The sequence below is a fragment of the Neltuma alba genome, unplaced genomic scaffold (assembly GCF_004799145.2).
Source record: "Neltuma alba isolate B1F8T4 unplaced genomic scaffold, ASM479914v2 tig00011927_pilon, whole genome shotgun sequence".
In the NCBI taxonomy this organism is placed as follows: Eukaryota; Viridiplantae; Streptophyta; class Magnoliopsida; order Fabales; family Fabaceae; genus Neltuma; species Neltuma alba.
The window spans coordinates 728,159-748,076 of NW_021636517.1; the positions used below are offsets into that span (position 1 = coordinate 728,159).

Sequence of the window (19,918 nt, forward strand, 5' to 3'; positions counted from 1 at the left end):
TTTAAAAAAATAACCGTTTACATTATAATAAATAAAGGATAAAACAGTACATTCATGAAAACTTTAATGAAATGACTTATAAATAGGATAAAAAAAATTCTCTCTTTACCCTATAAATAGAACCAGAGGAGTACTTATTATGTCAATTTTTTTTGATCATGCATATGTGTGATTAAAGAACTTGAGATAATGGCTTATGGTCTTTTTCTTTCCTTTTTTTTTGGGAAGTTCTGTTATATCAAAAAATAAAAAATCGACATGATAAATATAAAAAAATAAATATTTAAGCTTATATATTTATTGTGCATTTTTCTGATCAAAATGAGCATTGGATTTTCGACCCATTAATTATCTTTGTAACTAACTCTTATTATTAATAATTTTAATATAATATTGAGTTTAAAATCCACTTATTTTGACATAATTAAAAATAAGAGAAATCGCAAAAAAATCCTAAAATTTGAAAAATGTAAATAAAGACCTGTGACAACTTCACTATGGGTTTTAATAACTTTATGATATATTATTATTGTCAAAAGCTATAAAAAAGTTATCAAGGATCTCTATCTGTATTTTTCAAATTCTAGGATCTTTAATTGCAATTTTCTCTTAAAAATAAGTATAATAAATATATAATTTTAGCTACACAAGCTTTTTGTTTTTTTTAAAAAACTTAACAGGGGCAGTTGCGTTATTTTTTAAGCTTGCATGAAGTAGGTAAGGAGTCTAACACCAAGTACAGGCACCACGTTGTGAAGAGCCAATCTATTATATGTATTGATATGGACAAAATGACTAGGCATTGGATTGAAATAGTCATCTCATCTCATTCTTTCTTCACAAAACATTCAAACAAAATAAAAGAAAACCAACTAACTTATTGTGCTTTGTATGTATTCAACCAAGAATTGGTACAATTTTAGCTTAGATTCTCTTCAAATCCACTACTAGACAGAATTAGATCAAACCTCGTCAAAGTTGACTCACTAAATAAATTAAAATATTATTCCAATTTCTTTTAGGACAATATTGAGGTTAAGTTAGTTATATTTATTATATTAAGTTTTCCAATTACATATTATGTGTCTTGTTTTTTAAATATTATCATTAAAATATAAATTCATATAAAAAAAAGGACACATGATTATATGTAATCAAAAAATTTGATATAATAAACATAAAAAACTTGACACAAGTATAGTACTTTTTTTAAAATTTCACTAAATCATATTGAATATTTTTTTTAAAAAAAGTATACCTAATAAACCTTGATGTATTTTCCACCCATAAAATTATTTTACACATATCTGAGAGGGAGGATTTTGTAACAGAGTATTTAGCAAAATTTAATGATAGCCAACAATTATAGTATGAGAGGATTTTTCATATAACTAAAAAAATGAAAAAGCTGCCATGTGTTAATATAATATCACCATAATGTTTAGGCACCTTTAGGTGAAAATCTGAGAGGAGTGGTTTGCCAATTAATATAGGCTCTTGGTGATTAGTAATTTTAAGATTTTTTAACATGAAAAGTTAAGTATGTTAAATTTTTTAACAAATTACTACTCTAATTTTTAATAAAAGAATTAGTTGACTAATTTAAATAGATTAATAATATTTATTAATTTAATTATATATAATAAATATGTATTGTTTTTTTAAAAAATATTCTTGTCAAAATTTTCTGTAATTTTAACCAAGACAGTACTTTATTTCTTGGTACCAGCAAGCGGGATTGCCAACGAATCCAAACTGAACTCTAGATACAAACAATCGTGGCCAGCCGGAAACATAATATTGAAGATTCTCAACTCTCAAATAGCAATTCCATTGACTTTACTTTCTTCCAAAGAGAAAAAGATAAAAGAAGATTACATTCCGATGAAGCAAACAAGCATTGGAATGATCACTTCCTCTTTGTAAATTCTGAAATCATCAAAAGAATTTCAAACTTCTGAAGCTCAGCCATCGTCATGTTTGCTAAGCGTCTCTTGCAGAAGGCCGTGCACCATTCTCATGTATAGACTCTAATTGCTTCCGACCATTTTGCTCACCACCCCCCCCCCCCAAAAAAAAAAAGAGTCTAACTTTATTTCTTCCAAATCAGCTAGGGCTGGAGTTTGATGTGAACCATATTTTTGGTCATCCTTTGATTGGATATATGCCTTGCTGGGCTTACTTTCCTATTTTGATTGTTTTAAGCTGAAGATTGTGATTGACTATGTGCACATTTTGATTTCTGATTGTTCAGCATGACTTGCAAAACGGGAGTCTGAAGTCTAGTGACTTGGATCCTGCAATTGTTATTCATTATGGAATTCCTTCCACAGCTTCGGTTCTGGCTTTTGACCCCGTTCAGCGACTTCTGGGTATCGGGACACTGTAAGTATATTGGCTGTTAAATTTTGGGTGAACCTGTTAAGATGCAAGGTAAATTTCCTGACTTTTAAAATTGAAAGTCGAATCTCCGTTATTAGTAATTGCATGGAAAATGAAGTTATTCATGGACATTGTAGTGTTAGAAGGTTGAGAAATGATCGTTAATCTGGGGCTTTTGTGTTTGCACATGGTGAAATGCCCATCGTGAGTGTTGAGTCTCCTAAGACTTCTGAATATGTTTCTTTTTTTTCTTTTTTTTTGAAGTTTTTATATAGGTGTTGTTGTTGATAAACTACAACGACGTTGTACGATATTTGTGGTCAACCTCACTTAGTGGGATAAGAATTGTTGTAGTTGTTATATTTGTAGTGTTCGAGCTGGGGTCCTTTTTTTCTTTTTTCTTCGCCCTGGTTGATACCTGATGTACAAGTATCTATCATCATTCTTATGGTTTTAGTCAAGAAATGGTCATGTGACATTCGGTTTCTGGCCCAAAAGAAAAAGAAATGGTCATTTCGTGATTATAAGGCAACATCTGTTTCTTGATAGTATATTTATAAAAAGTTTGACTGAGCATAATATTTGTGCATTAGTGAATGGGTGAAGTCCTTTGCTAATTTTCTATAATGTAAGACATAATTGTAAGTTATTGTGCTCATGTATGCAATTGCAAAGTAACAGTTTGAGGTCTTGGTGCAACGTTAATGTTGGACCTTTATTTTGCTTTGCTTAATGACAGGGATGGAAGACTTAAGGTAATTGGAGGTGACAACATTGAAGGACTTCTTGTATCTCTTAAGCAAGTGCCTTATAAACACTTGGAGGTAGGTGCCTGGAATTGATACACTGTTGGCTCGAGATTGCTTATATGATTTCCTTTTGGAAAAGTCGGGCTTTAATGTGCTATAACAATAATGCTATCATACATCAGTGGAATTCATTGCTTCTTTTTAAAATCCCAAGACCAAGAGCACTGTCTTCTCTTTTCATTGCTTTTTCCTTCCAACAAAATTTGAAAGATCTGACTCCAATTAATTGTTCTTAAAGAAGACGTAACATATTGCACTCTTCATTCGCTCTTCTTATCTCCTAGATCTCCATTTTGTTTCCTCAGTGTACTGCAAATTAGAGAAGTTCAATAACCCTGCATGAATTGTTGGGTATCATGCTCCTGGTTTTTCTCTACTAAGGTTCATCTATAGGTTCTGTTAGCCTTGAAAAGAAATATCTTACTACCCCAAAAAAAGTGGGGGAAGGTAATATGTTATAGAATGAAGTGTGGGTATTATGCTCTGCCCCAAAAAAAATGTGGGTATTATGATCTACCCCCCCCCCCAAAAAAAAGTGTGGGTATTATGAAGGGAAATTTTGAATTAATGTATAGTGCTTTATTCTTTCACTGTTACCTATCTGATCTTTTGATGATTTCTCCTACATTACCAGCTGATTGATGCTTGGATTTTATTTGGCACCTGCAGTTTCTACAAAACTTGGGCTTTCTAGTCAGTGTATCCAATGATAATGATATCCAGGTCAAGTTTCTTTGCCCAGAATTTAATTTCTCTACATATTAGTACAACCTTATTGAAAAGGCTCTATTCAGCAATAAAAGATATTCGAAATTGTAACATCTGTTGCCTCTTCTATTCTCTTTCTATCCCACTAGATATTACTTTTGCATTTTTTCTGGAGCCAATTACACTCAGATATATCTTTTGATATAACTGAGTCGAGTGGATGATTGCTTTTTAATTTATTGATGATGAATTTTGAAATAATTTGTATGCATGAGTAGTGTTATGAGAGAATTTAGTATATTTGCTTGTCCTTGATGATTGATGCGATGGTCAGCTGATTGATTTTGATTTCCTTTCTCATAATTAATACTATTGTTCAGAGTGTTTGCTAAATTCCATACATAGATAACAGCTTGTCCTTAACCAGTCAAGCTAAACAACTCCTAAACGGTGCTGATTTATTTTGTTAAGAGACCACTGCTGATTTATTCTAGAAGGAGGACGTGTCAGAAAATAAAATAAAATTTTCTTTTAGGATTTTATTGAATTTGTTTGAATTGGAGTTGTTGCTGAGTCAAATTTAGAGAGAAAAATAAGGAACATCAAGGCTATTAGATGCATTCAGTTTCAGATTTTCTGGGGATTTTTCCAGACCTTGTTTAATTATTTCATTGTTTTTCTGACTCTATAAATTGGGTGGCAGCCTCTGAAGCTAGTCATTGAGAAATAAAAGTTCAGCTTTCCCCATTTTGGATATTCTCCTACAGTTTTTGGCTATTAAGAACTCTTAATAGATTTATCTTTCTTTTATTTAGCTAAGTGTGTACTCCCCATATTTTCTGAACCAATGATTCTGCAAAATCACTGATGAAGTATATCTGATTAGTTTCCTTCAATTGCGGCAGGTTTGGAGTCTTGAGAGCAGGAGTCTTGTTTGTTCTTTACAATGGGAGTCCAATATTACTGCTTTCTCTGTTATCAGTGGCTCACATTTTATGTATGTTGTTGGTATAATAAAATAAACATGGCATAATTTCCCTCTTTACATGGTCCTTGATTTATGTCATCAGTAATGCATTCCCATGTCCAGTTATGTTGGTGATGAGCATGGTTTGGTCTCTCTGGTAAAGTTTGAAGCTGAGGAAGGAGAAATCTCAAGGTCACCATATCATGTGTCTGCAAAATCTCTTAGGGGTAATCTATTGCTGCCCTTCGTTTTGATCACTGATAACCAATGCATTTGCAAATTGTTTCTGCAAAGCTGTTCAAACTATGTGGCAGTGCTTCTTTTCAAATTGTTTGTTGTGAACTCTGAAATAATATTTTTGTTTTCTTCATCCAAATTATTTTAAGTTTATGGAAAAAGAATGAGGTGTGTGGGAGTAGCATAATTAGTAAACATAAGTTGGGCGTTCCTATTTTATCAGCCTCCCTCCTGAAAGGGGGAAAATTCGAGTTTAGGACTCGAAGCATCTCTCTTTTTGGTTATCAACCAGTTTTTTCTCAAACCAACGTGCTTTCATGTGATTGTACGTTTCCCTGTTGTCGCCTCTTAAATTCATTGTGGCCTCACTCCACTTCAGCAACTCGTATTGCTCATTGTATTGCTCTCCTCTTTGATGCAATTTTTGGTCTTCTGTTCATCTTTCAAACTTATCAGTGGATTCGGGTTGGAATTAAACTAGGGAATTGATGATATTAGTAAAGGCAGATTGAATGGAATTGTTTTAGGCATCTAGGAACTGTGAAATCTGATCCTGAATTTGAATTATATTTTGTATGATGATGGAAAGAACTGGTAAACAGGTAGACATTTTAAATACTTCATTCTTGTTTTTATAATGCTTATGGATACTTACTTTTGCTTTCGCCTGAGCATGAACTGGACCTTTTCCAATACTTACAATGTGGACCTTGAATGGACCTGAACCTAGACCAAATAGTTTTACAAGAACCGACTAATCAGTGTCACCATCCTATTCATATTGTTGTGGAAATTCTAGTTGTCTTTTTGAGAGCTGAAAATCAAATAGGTCTTAAATACTCTTGTATACTAAAAAATATATTATGGTTTTTCTTGGACTTTATTCCAGGTGTAGGTCTTGAAATTTGACGCTGTTGACTGTCAATGTAATGCTTCCATATAATTGAACAAAATGTGTTAGGTGGAAAAATAAATTAGTTTGATGTGACTAAGCTTTATCAAAGAGTCCCTTGCAAATGTTTACATGATATTTCAACTAACACAAGCATCACAGAGCACCGCATGATGCCTAGAACTCATATTCTCAGTTAAAAAGTGATGAATGCAATCAGTGGGCCGTTAATAAGTCCCACTCTGTAAAATCATTTGAAGTACATGCATAGAATGCTATAATGTTTCCCTAAATGCCTCGGAGGACTCTTATACATCTTTGCTGGTTGTCAGAAGAGTAATTAGTGCTGTTTACGAAACTGCATTCTTCGATGATATGCTCAGAAAAAATTGTGCTTTCTAACTTCTGATATTTCATACAGTAATCACCATAACAATGTTGTTTCCAAATTTCTTATTTTGGATGATCTTTTTCTCCATTATTCACCATCTAAGTAAAATTATTTTTCTTCCCTTTGGAAGTTTCTCATTGCCGCTGTTTTCCTTTTTGTCAGAAACTAATGGGTCTTCATATCCCAACGACCAGCCTATTGTTGGAGTTCTTTCCCAACCTTCTTCTAATGGTAACAGGCAAGATACAAGTAATATTTACCAGCTACTGTGCATAACTCTTTTGCTTCTAAGGCATAATAAAAGTTGACATTTTTGTCCTGTTGGCTAAGTGGCAATTCATTTGTATTTACCCAACCAATGCGATTAAAATTTATTTTGAAAAATTAGCTACTCAATTGTGACTTACTAGCCTGGTTTCTTGGCCAGACTTGTGGTTCACTAGTTTAACATTTTCATATTTGTAATTTTTTTTTTTTTTATTATTCGCATTTTGAATTCTTTATTAGGTTTTCAAAATAACCAGAAGAGCATTTAGATGAAATTGTAGAGCCTCCACCCAAAGAAAGCATATTATTATCAGGCCCATATTGTCTTCTCGTAAAACAGCCTTGGTACAGAGGAAAGGAGCGAGAGAAGAAAAGAGAGAGAGAATTCAAGTACTGTCTTATTTACTTCTGCAAGTGTACACGAGTGGGTATTAATAAACAACCCTCCTCACATCTGTTAACTGACAGCTAAGCGTGAGCCTACGCGGCACGTGATTACTAACTGATTCTGTTCACGTGATTACTAACTAATTTCTGTTAGCTAATTTCCCTCCCACATATCAATATGCCCCCCCATTAAAAAACATCCTTGTCCGCAAGGATAGTGCGAGAAGGTGGTACTGTTGTCGGAAAAGAAGGAAATTGAGACTGAATAAAGGAAAGGTCCTCCCAGGTTGCGTCCTCGGGTCGGGAGTGACGCCATTGAATCAGAACTTGTGTAATGGGGAGGTTTCCTCGCTTAACGATCCGCCTGTTCAAAATCGCAGTGGGTTCGACACGAAACTGACCATCATCATCGACTAATGGCAGAGTCGAGGAAACAGGGGCACCAGCGCGAGGTGAGCGTTTGAGCAGTGAGACATGGAAAACAGGGTGTATCCGAGAGCCCTCTGGTAACTTCAACTCATAAGCAACCTGCCCTACACGTTTCAGCACCTCGAAGGGACCAAAGTATCATGCGGCGAGCTTGTGCAAGGAAGAATTATTGATTAGATTTTTCCGAAAAGGGTGAAGCTTGAGTAAGACCATGTCCCCGACTTCGAAGGTGCGTTCGGTCCTGTGCTTATTAGCCTGGTGAACCATACGATGCTGGGCCTTCATCAAATTCGCTTTGAGCAGTTGAATCGTAAGTTCACGGGATAAGCAAACCCGGTCAACCATGTCGTTGTTGGAGTCCCCAGGCAAATAAGGCAAATGAAGTGGAGGTTCAACACCGTAAACAGCTTGAAATGGGGTCATACCAATGGCCGAGTGATAGTTGGTGTTATACCAGAGCTCTGCTAGAGACAACCAACGGGCCCACTGCTTGGGAAAATCCCCTGTCATACACCGAAGGTAGCATTCAAGGCATCTGTTCAGGACTTCGGTTTGTCCATCGGATTGTGGATGGTAAGCAGAAGAGTACTGCAATTTGACGCCATAGAGCCTAAACAGCTCCTGCCAAAACTTGCCACAAAAAATAGGGTCCCGATCACTCACGATGGATTTCGGGAATCCGTGAAGCTTGACGACATTGTCCATGAAGAGTTGAGCAACATCAACGGCAAGTAAATGGGTGCTTCAAGGCGATAAAATGGGCAGCCTTGCTCAAACGATCTACCACAACAAGAATGGTAGTTTTGCCGTATGACTTAGGTAACCCACCTATAAAGTCCATCGATAGCTCTGTCCAGATATGCTCCGGAATAGGCAACGGTTGAAGAAGACCCGGAGTAGCAACGGTTTCATACTTAAAACGCTGGCAGGTGTCACAATTTCGTACGAACTCGCGGACGTCCTTCTCTCTAAGCCACGCCAATAGAAAACAGAGGCAAGCCGTCGATACGTAGGGGTAACTCCTGAGTGACCTCCCACAGAATCACCATGAAAATAAGACAGGAGCTCGTCCCTGAGACGGCGATCGGCTCCTACCACGAGACGGCCCTTATGTTTGAGCACGTTGTTGGACCACGAATAGTAGCGATGTAGAGTAGGGTCACGCTCCAATTCGAGAATAATGGTTTGGAGGGCAGAGTCCGTGGTCCACGATTGGTAAACTCTACCATAGAGATCCGTGAGGGGGGCAGTAATGGCCGACACAGATGCCTCATATTGTCGGGAAAGAGCATCGGCTGCAACGTTTTCCTTACCCTTTCGATATTCGATTTCATATGAAAGCCCCCACAGCTTATTAAGCCATTTGAGTTGATCAGGGGAAACTGTTTTCTGCTCCAAGAGGTGCTTCAAGGGAAGATGATCGGTACGTATGGTAAATGTACGGCCAACTAGGTAGGATCTCCACTGCTTGACGGCGAAGATAATAGCCATTAGTTCACGTTCGTATGCCGACAGTGTGCGCTTCCTACTGCTGAGGGTCTTGCTCATAAAGGCTAGGGGATGTCCATTTTGAACTAAGACGGCGCCCATACCAAAACCGGATGCGTCAGCCTCCACGATAAATTTGTCATTGAAATTAGGCAATGCCAAAACCGGGGCCGAGGTAAGAGCTTGTTTAAGTACTGAGAAGGCATGGTCAGCCTCGGAAGTCCATTCAAGTCTGGTGTCCTTGTGTAATAACGCTGTCAGGGGCTGGCAAATGGTGCCAAAATGCCGTACAAACCGTCGATAATACCCTGCCAACCCGAGGAATGCTCGTAAGGCCTTTAGCGTTGTCGGAACCGGCCAAGAGGAAATGGCGTCAATTTTCTTGGGGTCAGCTTCAACCCCCCTTGCTGAAATAATATGGCCCAGATAATGCACTTGATTAGTTCCAAAGACACACTTACTGGCGTTTGCATACAGTTGATGGTGACGCAAAACAGAGAGAGTTTGAGTCAGATGTTGCATATGGTCATCCCATGATTTGCTGTATACCAATATATCGTCGAAAAAAACGAGGATGAACCTACGTAGATAGTCCTTAAAGACCGAATTCATTAGGCCTTGGAACGTTGCCGGGGCGTTACTGAGGCCGAAGGGCATAACTAAGAACTCGTATAAACCTTCGTGGGTACGGAAGGCTGTCTTATGAACATCGTTTGGGTGCATTCGAATTTGATGGTATCCTGCGCGTAAATCCAGCTTTGAAAAATAAGAGGCCCCTTGCAGTTCATTCAACAAATCTTCAATGAGAGGGATTGGAAATTTGTCCTTGACAGTCTCTTCATTCAAGCGCCGGTAATCAACGCAAAAACGCCACGTGCCGTCCTTTTTGTGAACCAGTACTACCGGAGCAGCAAACGGGCTATGGCTCTGGCGAATAACTCCAGTGCGCAACATTTGCTGTACTTGTCGCTCAATCTCATCCTTTTGTACAGGGCCGTATCGATAAGGACGACAACTAATAGGACGCGACTGTTTGAGATGTATCTGGTGGTCAAAGGGGCGTGATGGTGGTAAGGCTTGGGGTTCAGCGAACACATCTGCAAAGGAGTCTAGCAACTGTGATAAACACTGCTGCTGATCAGCAGGAAGAGGCCCGGCGTTCAAACTGAAGGCACAAGGTTCAGACAGGGAAACCCAGAGAAGAAATACATGTTGGGCCTTGCGAATATCATTATCGGCAATAGTTACCTCAGACAACCCACTTGAGATGACCCAATTCCGTGTAATTCGTGATATTGACCCTGAAGAGAGAAGGCCATAAACTGTTGGTCCATGTCCAGTATTATGCGGCCCAGCTTACGAAGCCACTGTGCTCCAAGAATTACATCGAATGCCCCTATATCCATCACCAAGAAGTCATCAGAGAATGTTGATCCCGCCATAATCCATTGAAGGTTTTTGCAGTATCGGTCAATAACCATGGTCCCGCCGCCAGCAACTCCCACCCTGAGGCCGTCACCATGCTGAACGGGTAATCGTAGTCGCTTCGCCAGTGATGAATGCACCACATTGTGAGTGCTTCCCGTATCAATCAAGATCAACAGTCTCTGCTTCTTAATGCCTCCCCTAATTTTAACGTCGAGTAACCCGTCACCCCTTCCAGTGCATTAATCGTGGCCTGAGGTGTGGGTGAAAGGTCGAGCGAATCCAGCGTCTCTACTGCATCAACAAAATCATCATCATCAGTATTCTGAACAATAAGCATCATTACCCGAGACTCCTTGCATTTATGAGAACTGCTGTATTTATCGTTGCACCAGTAGCAGAGTCCCTTTCGACGTTTGTCTTCCATCTCTTTTTTTGAGAGGGACAGAGTAGGACGCTTGTTGTTTTGCACTGATGAAGAGCCCACTATACTCTGGGCAGTAGATCCTGCGGCCTTCGAACCGTGAGACGCAGAGTTTCGGCCTGAGAAGCAGTGGATGAATAAGTCGATGAAGGCGAAGAACGATAATACGGTTGAGGTACATTCTCATAGAGAGCTCGTAAGGAACGCTCCTGTATGCGCGCCATCTTCATCATTCTTGCTAGGCTCGTTGGCTTAAAGGCATCTACGGACGATTGAATGTCCGGTCATAACCCACCGAGGAAGCAATCCATCGCGACTTCTTCGGGAATATCAGTTTCAGTCAATAAATCATCGAAGGTTTCAATGTATTCGTCAACAGTGGACGATAGCTGTTGCAGTTGCTTGATTTGCACCATCGGATTGATGTGCTTGATCTCAGAAAAACGAGCTTGCATCTCTTTAAAATATTGATCCCATGAGATCTCCTCCTCGCTGCGCTTCCTCATGAAATTAAGGTGCCATTTCAATGCCTTGCCCTCAAGGTTGATACTCAAGAGGCGAATTCGCTGTTCCACTGGTGTTTCATCGACAGAGAAAAATTGGTGGCAGCGGTAGGCCCAACCTCGAAAATCTTCACCATCGAAACGAGGAAATTCGACTCGCGTATGCCTCATAGGTGCCGAGTAAGAGTGTGTCGTGTTGTTGAATGTGCCGAACTGAACATTACGGTTCCGCTGGAAGTTACTGGTTGATCCACCAGCCTGTTCGCTCTGACCGTGATGTAATAAGCTAGAGATTGCATTGGTTAACTCTTGGAGGTTCGCATCAATTCGACCCACCACTTGTTTCAGTTCGCCGATATCAGATGAATGGGCTCCCAACAGGGCCGTTGTGACCTCCAAACGTTGCTCTAGTTCCCCAATCCGTTCGGACGATCGTGTCTCCGGCGGTGCCATGGCTGGAGAGAGAGAGGCTCTGATACCAGAATTGGTACAGAGGAAAGGAGCGAGAGAAGAAAAGAGAGAGAGAATTCAAGTACTGTCTTATTTACTTCTGCAAGTGTACACGAGTGGGTATTAATAAACAACCCTCCTCACATCTGTTAACTGACAGCTAAGCGTGAGCCTACGCGGCACGTGATTACTAACTGATTCTGTTCACGTGATTACTAACTAATTTCTGTTAGCTAATTTCCCTCCCACATATCAAGCCTTATATTATTGGATTAGCGGCATGTATTTTTCTGTCATATTGGTAGCCAAGTATTGGGGCTTCTGGTAAAGAGAGGATGAAAATATATCAATTTTGTGAAGAGTGTTTCTGGAATTATGCCAGACGCTAGGACAATATCTGACTTTTTTTCGTTGTTTTTCAAGAGTCAAGACTGGAAGAATATATGGTCGTTGCACGGAAATTATGTAACATAAAGGGATGGCACTTGAGATATTCCCTCCGGTTCAAAATATTAGCTTCAAATAATTAAATCATGCAAATTCAAAAAGTTTGTTAAAATTAGTTAAAAATAATAGATATGTAAAAAAAATGCAACTTATTTTCCTAAAACACCCTTACTTATGGAGATGATGAGTGGAAAAAAGATATGAGACAGACATGTAATTAATTAGGGGTAAAAATGGAAAAAATACATTAGCTGATCAAACAAATCCAAACTAAAGCTTATAAAAAAAACCAGACCCCTTCAAAGATTTGAAACTTATATTTTGAGCCGAAGGGAGTACCACTCTAAACTTTTTCTTTTCCCAATTTAAATATCAGATGGCGACTTAAGATGTTATTCATAAAACTAGAGTTTTCCTTGTTTAATGTGCATGATAAATAATAACTTGATGCAAATTTTTTGACGGAAGAATTTATTGATTTGAACAAACCTTTGGGCAAGAAATTCAAAATTCACTCCAGTAGTCAAAAACATTAGAGAAGAGACAGAAACAACAATGCAAACAAGAGAACAAAGAGAGGCATCGAACACAATGTGAGCCACACTGTTTATGTGGCTTGTGAATAATAAATTATCAAGAGAAATTGCACTGTTCAGAACTTATGAACACTGCAATAATTGCACTGTTCAGAAGTCATGAATAATGCAATATGTTGGATTTTTATATTTTAAGTTGATGATATGACTTTGGCTCTAGTGATGACTCTGCTGAAACTTCTACCTTGTCATTTTTTCACATCTACTATTTTAATAACATGCTAGATGTACTCATCTGATTTGCGAAAGTTGAGAGGCATGAAATGTATTTGTCGTTTTCAATTCAATGAATTATGGCTTCTGATTTTTTTTTAATTTTTTATTTTTCGCAGATTGTTAATTGCATTTCAGGATGGGCTGCTTATTCTTTGGGATATTTCAGAGGCTCGAATCCTGTTTCTTGGTGGTGGCAAGGATCTCCAACTGAAGGATGAAAGTAGTAATTCTTCTACTGATATGGACGCCAAACTTCCAGCTAATACTGCAGAACAAGAAATGGGAGATAAAGAGATAAGTGCTCTCTGCTGGGCGTCTACCAGGGGGTCCATTCTTGCAGTGGGATACATAGATGGAGATATCCTTTTCTGGAACTTGTCATCTGCAGCCTCTCCAAAAGCCCAGCAGACTGTATCGTCAAAAAATGTCGTTAAGTTACAACTTTCATCTGCAGAAAGACGACTCCCAGTCATTGTCTTAAAATGGTCTAACAGCCATAAGTCTCACAGTGATTGCGCTGGACAGCTTTTTGTCTATGGTGGTGATGAAATTGGATCTGAAGAAGTTTTGACCGTGAGTTGTTTGTTTCTGACCATTTAGAACACTGTTTCAGATTAACTTGTATTGCTTCTATTGATTTTTATATTTTGGGAATTTAGTGTGTGGTTGCTTTGGTATTTGGATATCATATTATTAGTGGGATTGATATCTTCCTACTTTGAAATTGGATTTGACTACATGTCTTAGTTGAATTAAGGTTGTTTGAGTCTCCGATAGATGCATATTATCTTAGGAACCTGACTTTTTATAATTGAATATGGACGAGATTATCAAGTGCTTTTGAGATTGTTCGTTGGTGCATTGACTCTGTTATGGGATTGTTAGTCCCTTGTCATGGCCATTGACTGGGGGACGCTCCTATGGAAGTGTCTTTTCACATTGTTTGTAGCAGTTCCTAAACTCTGAAGCAACTCCTCACTGCAGGTTTTAACTCTTGAATGGTCATCTGGGATGGAGACTGTAAAATGTATTGGCCGTGCAGATCTTACACTTAATGGCTCCTTTGCAGACATGATTTTACTGCCAAATCCTGGAGGAATGGGGCTTAACAGTAAAGATGATCTTTTCGTTCTGACAAACCCTGGGCAACTGCATTTTTATGATAATGATAGTCTCTCTGCTTTAATATCACAGCAGAAGATGGCATCATCTGTATCTGCTCTGGAATTTCCAGTTGTAATACCTACAGTTGATCCTTCTATGACTGTTGCAAAGCTAATAAGGTTGCCCACTGGGTTAAATTCTTCAAAACTTCTGTTAGAGGTATTTTGGTTCTATATGCTAGTATTTCATTATTGTCAAGCCTGGAAGCTGAACTCTGTCCTTTTCTGTCCTTTTCTTTTTATTCTACTATTATGGTTTGTCTTAGGTAGCTGCAAGTATGAAAACTGGCTCAACGCCTGATTCAGCTACTCGTTCTAAATGGCCCATCACTGGGGGTGTTCCCAGCCAGTTGTCTAGGGCTAAAAATACTGGGGTTGAGAGAGTTTATTTAGCAGGCTATTCTGATGGATCAGTCTGGATGTGTGATGCCACGCATCCAATCTTATCATATATATGTTACGTAGAGGGAGAGGTAAGAACTGCACAATATTTATCTTGGAAAAAGAGAAGTTACCTATATTATCCTTTTGTTGCTACTCAAATCAAATAGGGTCTATATCTGATTGTACTCACAAGTCTCCTCTCTATAGGTGCCTGGTATAAAAGTGGCTGGCTCAAGTGCACCAGTGACAAAGTTGGACTTCTGCTCTGTTTCCTTACGATTGGCTGTTGGCAATGAATGTGGTCTTGTCAGAAATCTTTCTTTCCTGAATACTCTACTTGGAGATATGTGATATTGCTGTATGCTTAATTCCTTTGCTTTTATAATTTGTGTAGGTCCGAGTTTACTGCCTCAAAGGCCTTTCTGATGGGACAAAGTTCCATTTTGTCACAGAAACAAAATGTGAAGGTGATTTATAGATTTCTGTCACCATCAAACTGCTCTCTTCCTTTGGCTTTTTACAGAAATGTAAATGAGCTAGGCCATAGATATTGGCCTTTTCTTAACTTGAAATTGGCTTTTTTTTAATGCCCAGACGTATGTGGGTGGGTGGGGGTGAAGGCAAAAAAATGATTAGTAACATTATTGAAGAGCTAGATGGATGATGGAAGCTCTGTTAGCTTGAGAACATATGCAGACCATATATTTGAGCTCCGTGCACTCCTACAGACAGTGTTGTTTTTCCTTGCTTTTCTTAAAAATTATTGTTTTGAAATCCGTCAGGATTCCAAGTAAATTGTTATTAGTGAGTTGCGGTTATTCAGGTTTTGCAGAACATTAGTTTTTGAATCGCCGTCAGCTTCTAGATTTATATTGTTGAATTTTATTCACAGTCCACGACTTACCCCAAGGGAAAGGGCCTCAAGCTATGGCTGCTTTTAGTCTTCTCAGTTCCCCAGTACAGGCGTTATCATTTGCAAACTCTGGAACCAAGCTTGCCGTTGGATATTTTGGTGGTCATGTGGGTATCATCGGACAACTTGTTGATCATATATCCTTTTTTGTTGCTTAGTTTGTAGTAGTTAGAACTGTCCGATTTCTCAGTAAATCCTGGATCATTTGCCTTGCCAGGTTGCCGTCTGTGATATGACTTCACTGGCGGTTTTGTTCTTAATTGATGGTGTTCCTTCCTCTAGCTCTCCAATTATTTCAATAGCTTGGAAAGATCATTCATTTATTCATACTGCCGTGAATAGTCCAAAGCAACCAAATACAGCTACAGGCAATTCTCTAGAAGAAATAATATATGTCATGTCCCAGAATGGAAAGGTTAATGTAATTGACAGTGTTACTGGTAAAATGATCTGTAATCGGCCATTACACGTAAAGGAATCAACAGCAATTTCAATGTATGTTATAGGCAAGTACAAGTTTCATCAACAACACTTTTATATTATCTCTTTTGTTGCTGTTAGCATTGTATCAATGGAAAGCCTGAAAGATTTTTGTGCTCCAGATGATAGCCATTCAAGCCCTGACGTGCCAGATGACAAGCAGCTGGAGGAGCCCTTGAAGGATACTGCTAATACCAATGAGCCTGCGCCAGACAGTAATCTAACCAGGGTAAATCCAGCTGAGGTTGAAGTTTCTTTAACGGAAACCACATGCTCAGATTCTTTGATGGATCCATTACTTCTGCTCTGCTGTGAGAATTCGTTGCGTTTATTCTCTGAGAAATCTTTGATCCAGGTCCTTCACCCATTTTCCATACCCATCTATTACTAAGTTGCAATTCTTTAGGAAAGCTACTTTGATATTTAATTATCTGTAATATATTCCTACAGGGAAATAAGAAACCTACTCGTAAAGTGAAACTTTCTAAGCCTTGCTGTTGGGCTACAACTTTAAAGAAAGATGACAAAATTTGTGGGCTGCTATTGTTGCTTCAGACCGGAGCATTTGAAATCAGGTGGAATCACGATATTTATTTATTTTTCTTTAAGATAGCTTTTAGGAGGATTATTAAATTGATTATGCTTATTGTCTCTTGGACAGGTCGTTTCCAAACTTGGAATTGGTAGAGGAAAGCTCCTTATTGTCCATTTTAAGATGGAATTATAAAGTTAATATGGACAGAACTATGTGTTCTGATGATATTGGAAATATTGCACTGGTATAGTTGAGTTTAGAACTTGCAGATTGTCTAGGATCCTTTTTTTCCAGCGCAAATTAATGATTTAGTGATCCTTAAAAATTGATTCCCTCGCAGTGAGTTTCTCCAGAAGTAAAGCCTCTCAATTTATTTCTGTGAAGTTTTTTAGCCCTTACTCAAACAACAAGCAAGGATCACCTGTAGAAGTTAACAGTGTAGCATAAACAAGCACGCATATAGTCATTAATTGGTGATATGAACTTTCCCAGATGTATTACATCCCAAAACAAATTTGGCTGCTTTTACAAAAGCCATCTAACCCTCTTGATGCCTTTTTGGTTTATAGAAGTAGCCGAAAAAGATGTCAATTAGGGATATAGGAACCCTGGGCCAAGTTTATATAATCAATTAATTGCCGTGTCAGGTCCCATCAGTGGCAAGCTTGGTGTGTGGCTGTGGCTTTGCTTAATAGAGAGGTCACCTTGATTGGGAGAAAAGGACTAAAACATTAATTTGCTTTTTCCCCCTTCAACCACTTCAGATAAGATAGGGCATTTCAGATTTTTGTCAAATAGATATTTACTTGGGCATCTCATGTTGACAACTTGCAGGCAAACGGTTCTGAGTTGACCTTCATCTCATTATTAGATGGTGAAAATGAATTCAGGTATCTTGGTTATTCTGTGATGAAGAGACAAAAGTGTAGACTTCTGATTCAAAGTAGAATGAGCAATACTCTTGTTTTATAGGAGTCTGGAGAATCTGCCTTGTCTTCATGATAAAGTTCTTGCAGCTGCAGCAGATGCTGCCTTCAGATTCTCTTCAAATCAGAAGAAAAAGCAGGTTTCAGTTGTTCGGCCCTTTTCCCCATTTTCTGGAAATATTTGCCATTATCATAATTCCTAAGCTACTTCTCTGTGTGTGTGTGTTTTTTTTTTTTTTGGGGTAAATTTCCTGAGGTGCTGTTGTTACAATATTAAGGAAGCTTATTTATGTTGGCACAGGGCATCGCACCAGGGATTCTAGGTGGTATTGTCAAAGGATTTAAAGGAGGAAAAAACACCCAAACAGATTCTACTGCACTTTCAACCCTCAATTTTGCACGTTTGGAGAGCTTATTTTTGAAGCTGCCATCTTCGGATTCACCGAATACTGTCTCAGATAACGAAGTGGAGCTTAATATAGGTCTCCTGCCAAATCGCCTCTGCACAATGTTCATTCGTCTTTTTAAAATACTTCAACACCTTAGTTGTGGCCAAAAAAGAACGAAATTTCACATGATGTTCTGTTTTGGCAGATGACATTGAGATAGATGAGCCCCTGACTGAGGGCTCCACTTCATCAATTGATGTTAGAAGCAAACAGAAAGGTATATCAATTGTGTCTTGCTTTTATGAATTGTACCAAGATCATTGACTGTTTTGTCTTTTTGCCTGCAGATAATTTGACAGATAGGGATAAGTTATTACAAGGAGGGACTAATGATGATGTAAAGCCGAGAATGAGAACACCAGAAGAAATTAGAGCTACTTATAGAAAAGCCGGGGTAATGAATAACGATGACAAGCTATCTAACCTCTCTCCTCTGTCATGATAAATCATTTTCAGCAAATTAAATTTTGATATATTTCATTTTTTAATAGAAGAAAATATATGTTTCATTTGTTGACTAATTTCAGGATGCTTCTTCTGCTGCTTCCCAAGCAAGAAACAAGCTTATGGAGAGGCAGGAAAAATTGGAGGTACAGATTTATCTGCATTTTGAGCTTCGTGGCTTGCTGATGAGCACATTTTGCTTTCACTTAAACATGTCATGGTATCGACTTGACAGCAAAACCCAGAAACTTATCTTTGATCTATCATGTCACCTTAGCATCATTTTTCAAACGAGTTATATTTCAGTGCGCTTTCTTTTTCAATACAAACGTTTAAAACAAGAATGAAGAGAATATGATTAGTTCTAGGCAAGAGTTGTGTACAATCTTGGAATTTTCAGGGAAGGCACCCTTTGGATTTCTGACATTTATGATCTCAAAGTAGTATTATCGTTGCTTCAGAAATGGAAGAAATTATGAACTAAGCTTTTGCTGGTGTATCTAATTCAGAGAATGAGCCAACGAACTGCAGAACTAGAAAGTGGAGCTGAGAACTTTGCATCATTGGCAAATGAGCTTGTGAAGACAATGGAAAGGCGAAAATGGTGGCAAATTTGAACTTTGATCGTCTCCCCAAAGCATTGCATATATATATATATATGTATATGTATATATATTGTTCTGTACATTATTATATATGTACGCATATCATAACATTTCAGTTTTTTACTAGCAATAGCCAAAGATGAAGTAAAGCAGCATGTAATTTCCCTGTATGACGTGACAAATGAGCGGGTGGTTATTGTTTTTAGAGATTTGACATGTTGAAGGGAGAAGTGTTATTGCAAGATATACTACTTTGAGATTTGAAATTGTTTTTATGGCAAGTGTTATTTCGATTTTTGACAATGCAAGATGCTTTTGGCAAGTACGTGTTGGTTTCAATCTTCTAACTGTTACATAATCATTGTCTTTCGGCCCAAAATATGGGGTCACAAAACTAGTAAAAATTAGTTCCTCGTTAAAATGGTCTTAAAAATAAATAATATTTTTATTTTTACTCCTGATTAATATTACCTCTTGATCTTAATATAAGACCTTGTTTGACTTTTATTTTAGTCCTAAATATGAGATCTCAATTCATTTTGTCTTTTATATTTATGCATTCTTTTCTAAGGTAGTCTTTTTAATAATAATATTTCTAGCCAATACACTTAATTAGCAAAGATATTTTAAGAAAAACAATACATATTTATTATAAATAACTAACTTAATTTTTTTCTTTAATCTACTTAAATTAGTCAACTAGTTCTTATATTCAGGATCAAAGTTAGTATTACCAATAAAAAAATTATCCTCTTTGGTGGTGATATTTTTTTTTTTAGATTAAAGAAACAGCAAGGAATATTCAATGGTCTATATTTCTTATTCAGAATGTTCCTATGAGATATATTTACGAAGAAAACTCTAAATATTTACCATGATACCTCTAAAATATACAAGAAATGTTTCTAACGAATTATCTAGATTCAACTGGTGTTACCTTCAAAGTTTTGAAGATGTCTCAAGTCTTTAAGAATTCTCTTTAATATTCCTAGGGCTTCTAT

The 19,918-nt window shown here is 37.8% G+C and overlaps 1 protein-coding gene across 3 annotated transcripts; it reads left to right on the forward strand.

Moving 5' to 3' along the window:
* Positions 1-1,777: 1,777 nt before the first annotated feature.
* On the forward strand, positions 1,778-19,239 carry LOC114719585 (uncharacterized). 3 transcript variants are annotated; one of them, XM_028905094.1, is made up of 24 exons: positions 1,778-2,021; positions 2,255-2,385; positions 3,122-3,206; positions 3,861-3,914; positions 4,805-4,896; positions 4,990-5,093; positions 6,549-6,624; positions 13,135-13,591; positions 14,003-14,341; positions 14,448-14,654; positions 14,773-14,871; positions 14,960-15,032; positions 15,458-15,585; positions 15,696-15,984; positions 16,081-16,313; positions 16,409-16,533; positions 16,620-16,737; positions 17,328-17,383; positions 17,466-17,559; positions 17,721-17,922; positions 18,014-18,085; positions 18,156-18,262; positions 18,396-18,458; positions 18,822-19,239. In XM_028905094.1, exons 1-24 carry the CDS (start codon positions 1,977-1,979, stop codon positions 18,927-18,929), a joined length of 3,357 nt encoding a protein of 1,118 aa, XP_028760927.1. In that variant the 5' UTR covers positions 1,778-1,976; the 3' UTR covers positions 18,930-19,239. The 3 variants fall into 3 exon arrangements, with proteins under 3 accessions (XP_028760927.1, XP_028760928.1, XP_028760929.1); XM_028905095.1 differs by having other exon boundaries at positions 1,779-2,021; positions 17,721-17,901; XM_028905096.1 differs by lacking the exons at positions 1,778-2,021; positions 2,255-2,385; positions 3,122-3,206; positions 3,861-3,914 and having other exon boundaries at positions 4,812-4,896; positions 13,185-13,591.
* Positions 19,240-19,918: the final 679 nt, after the last annotated feature.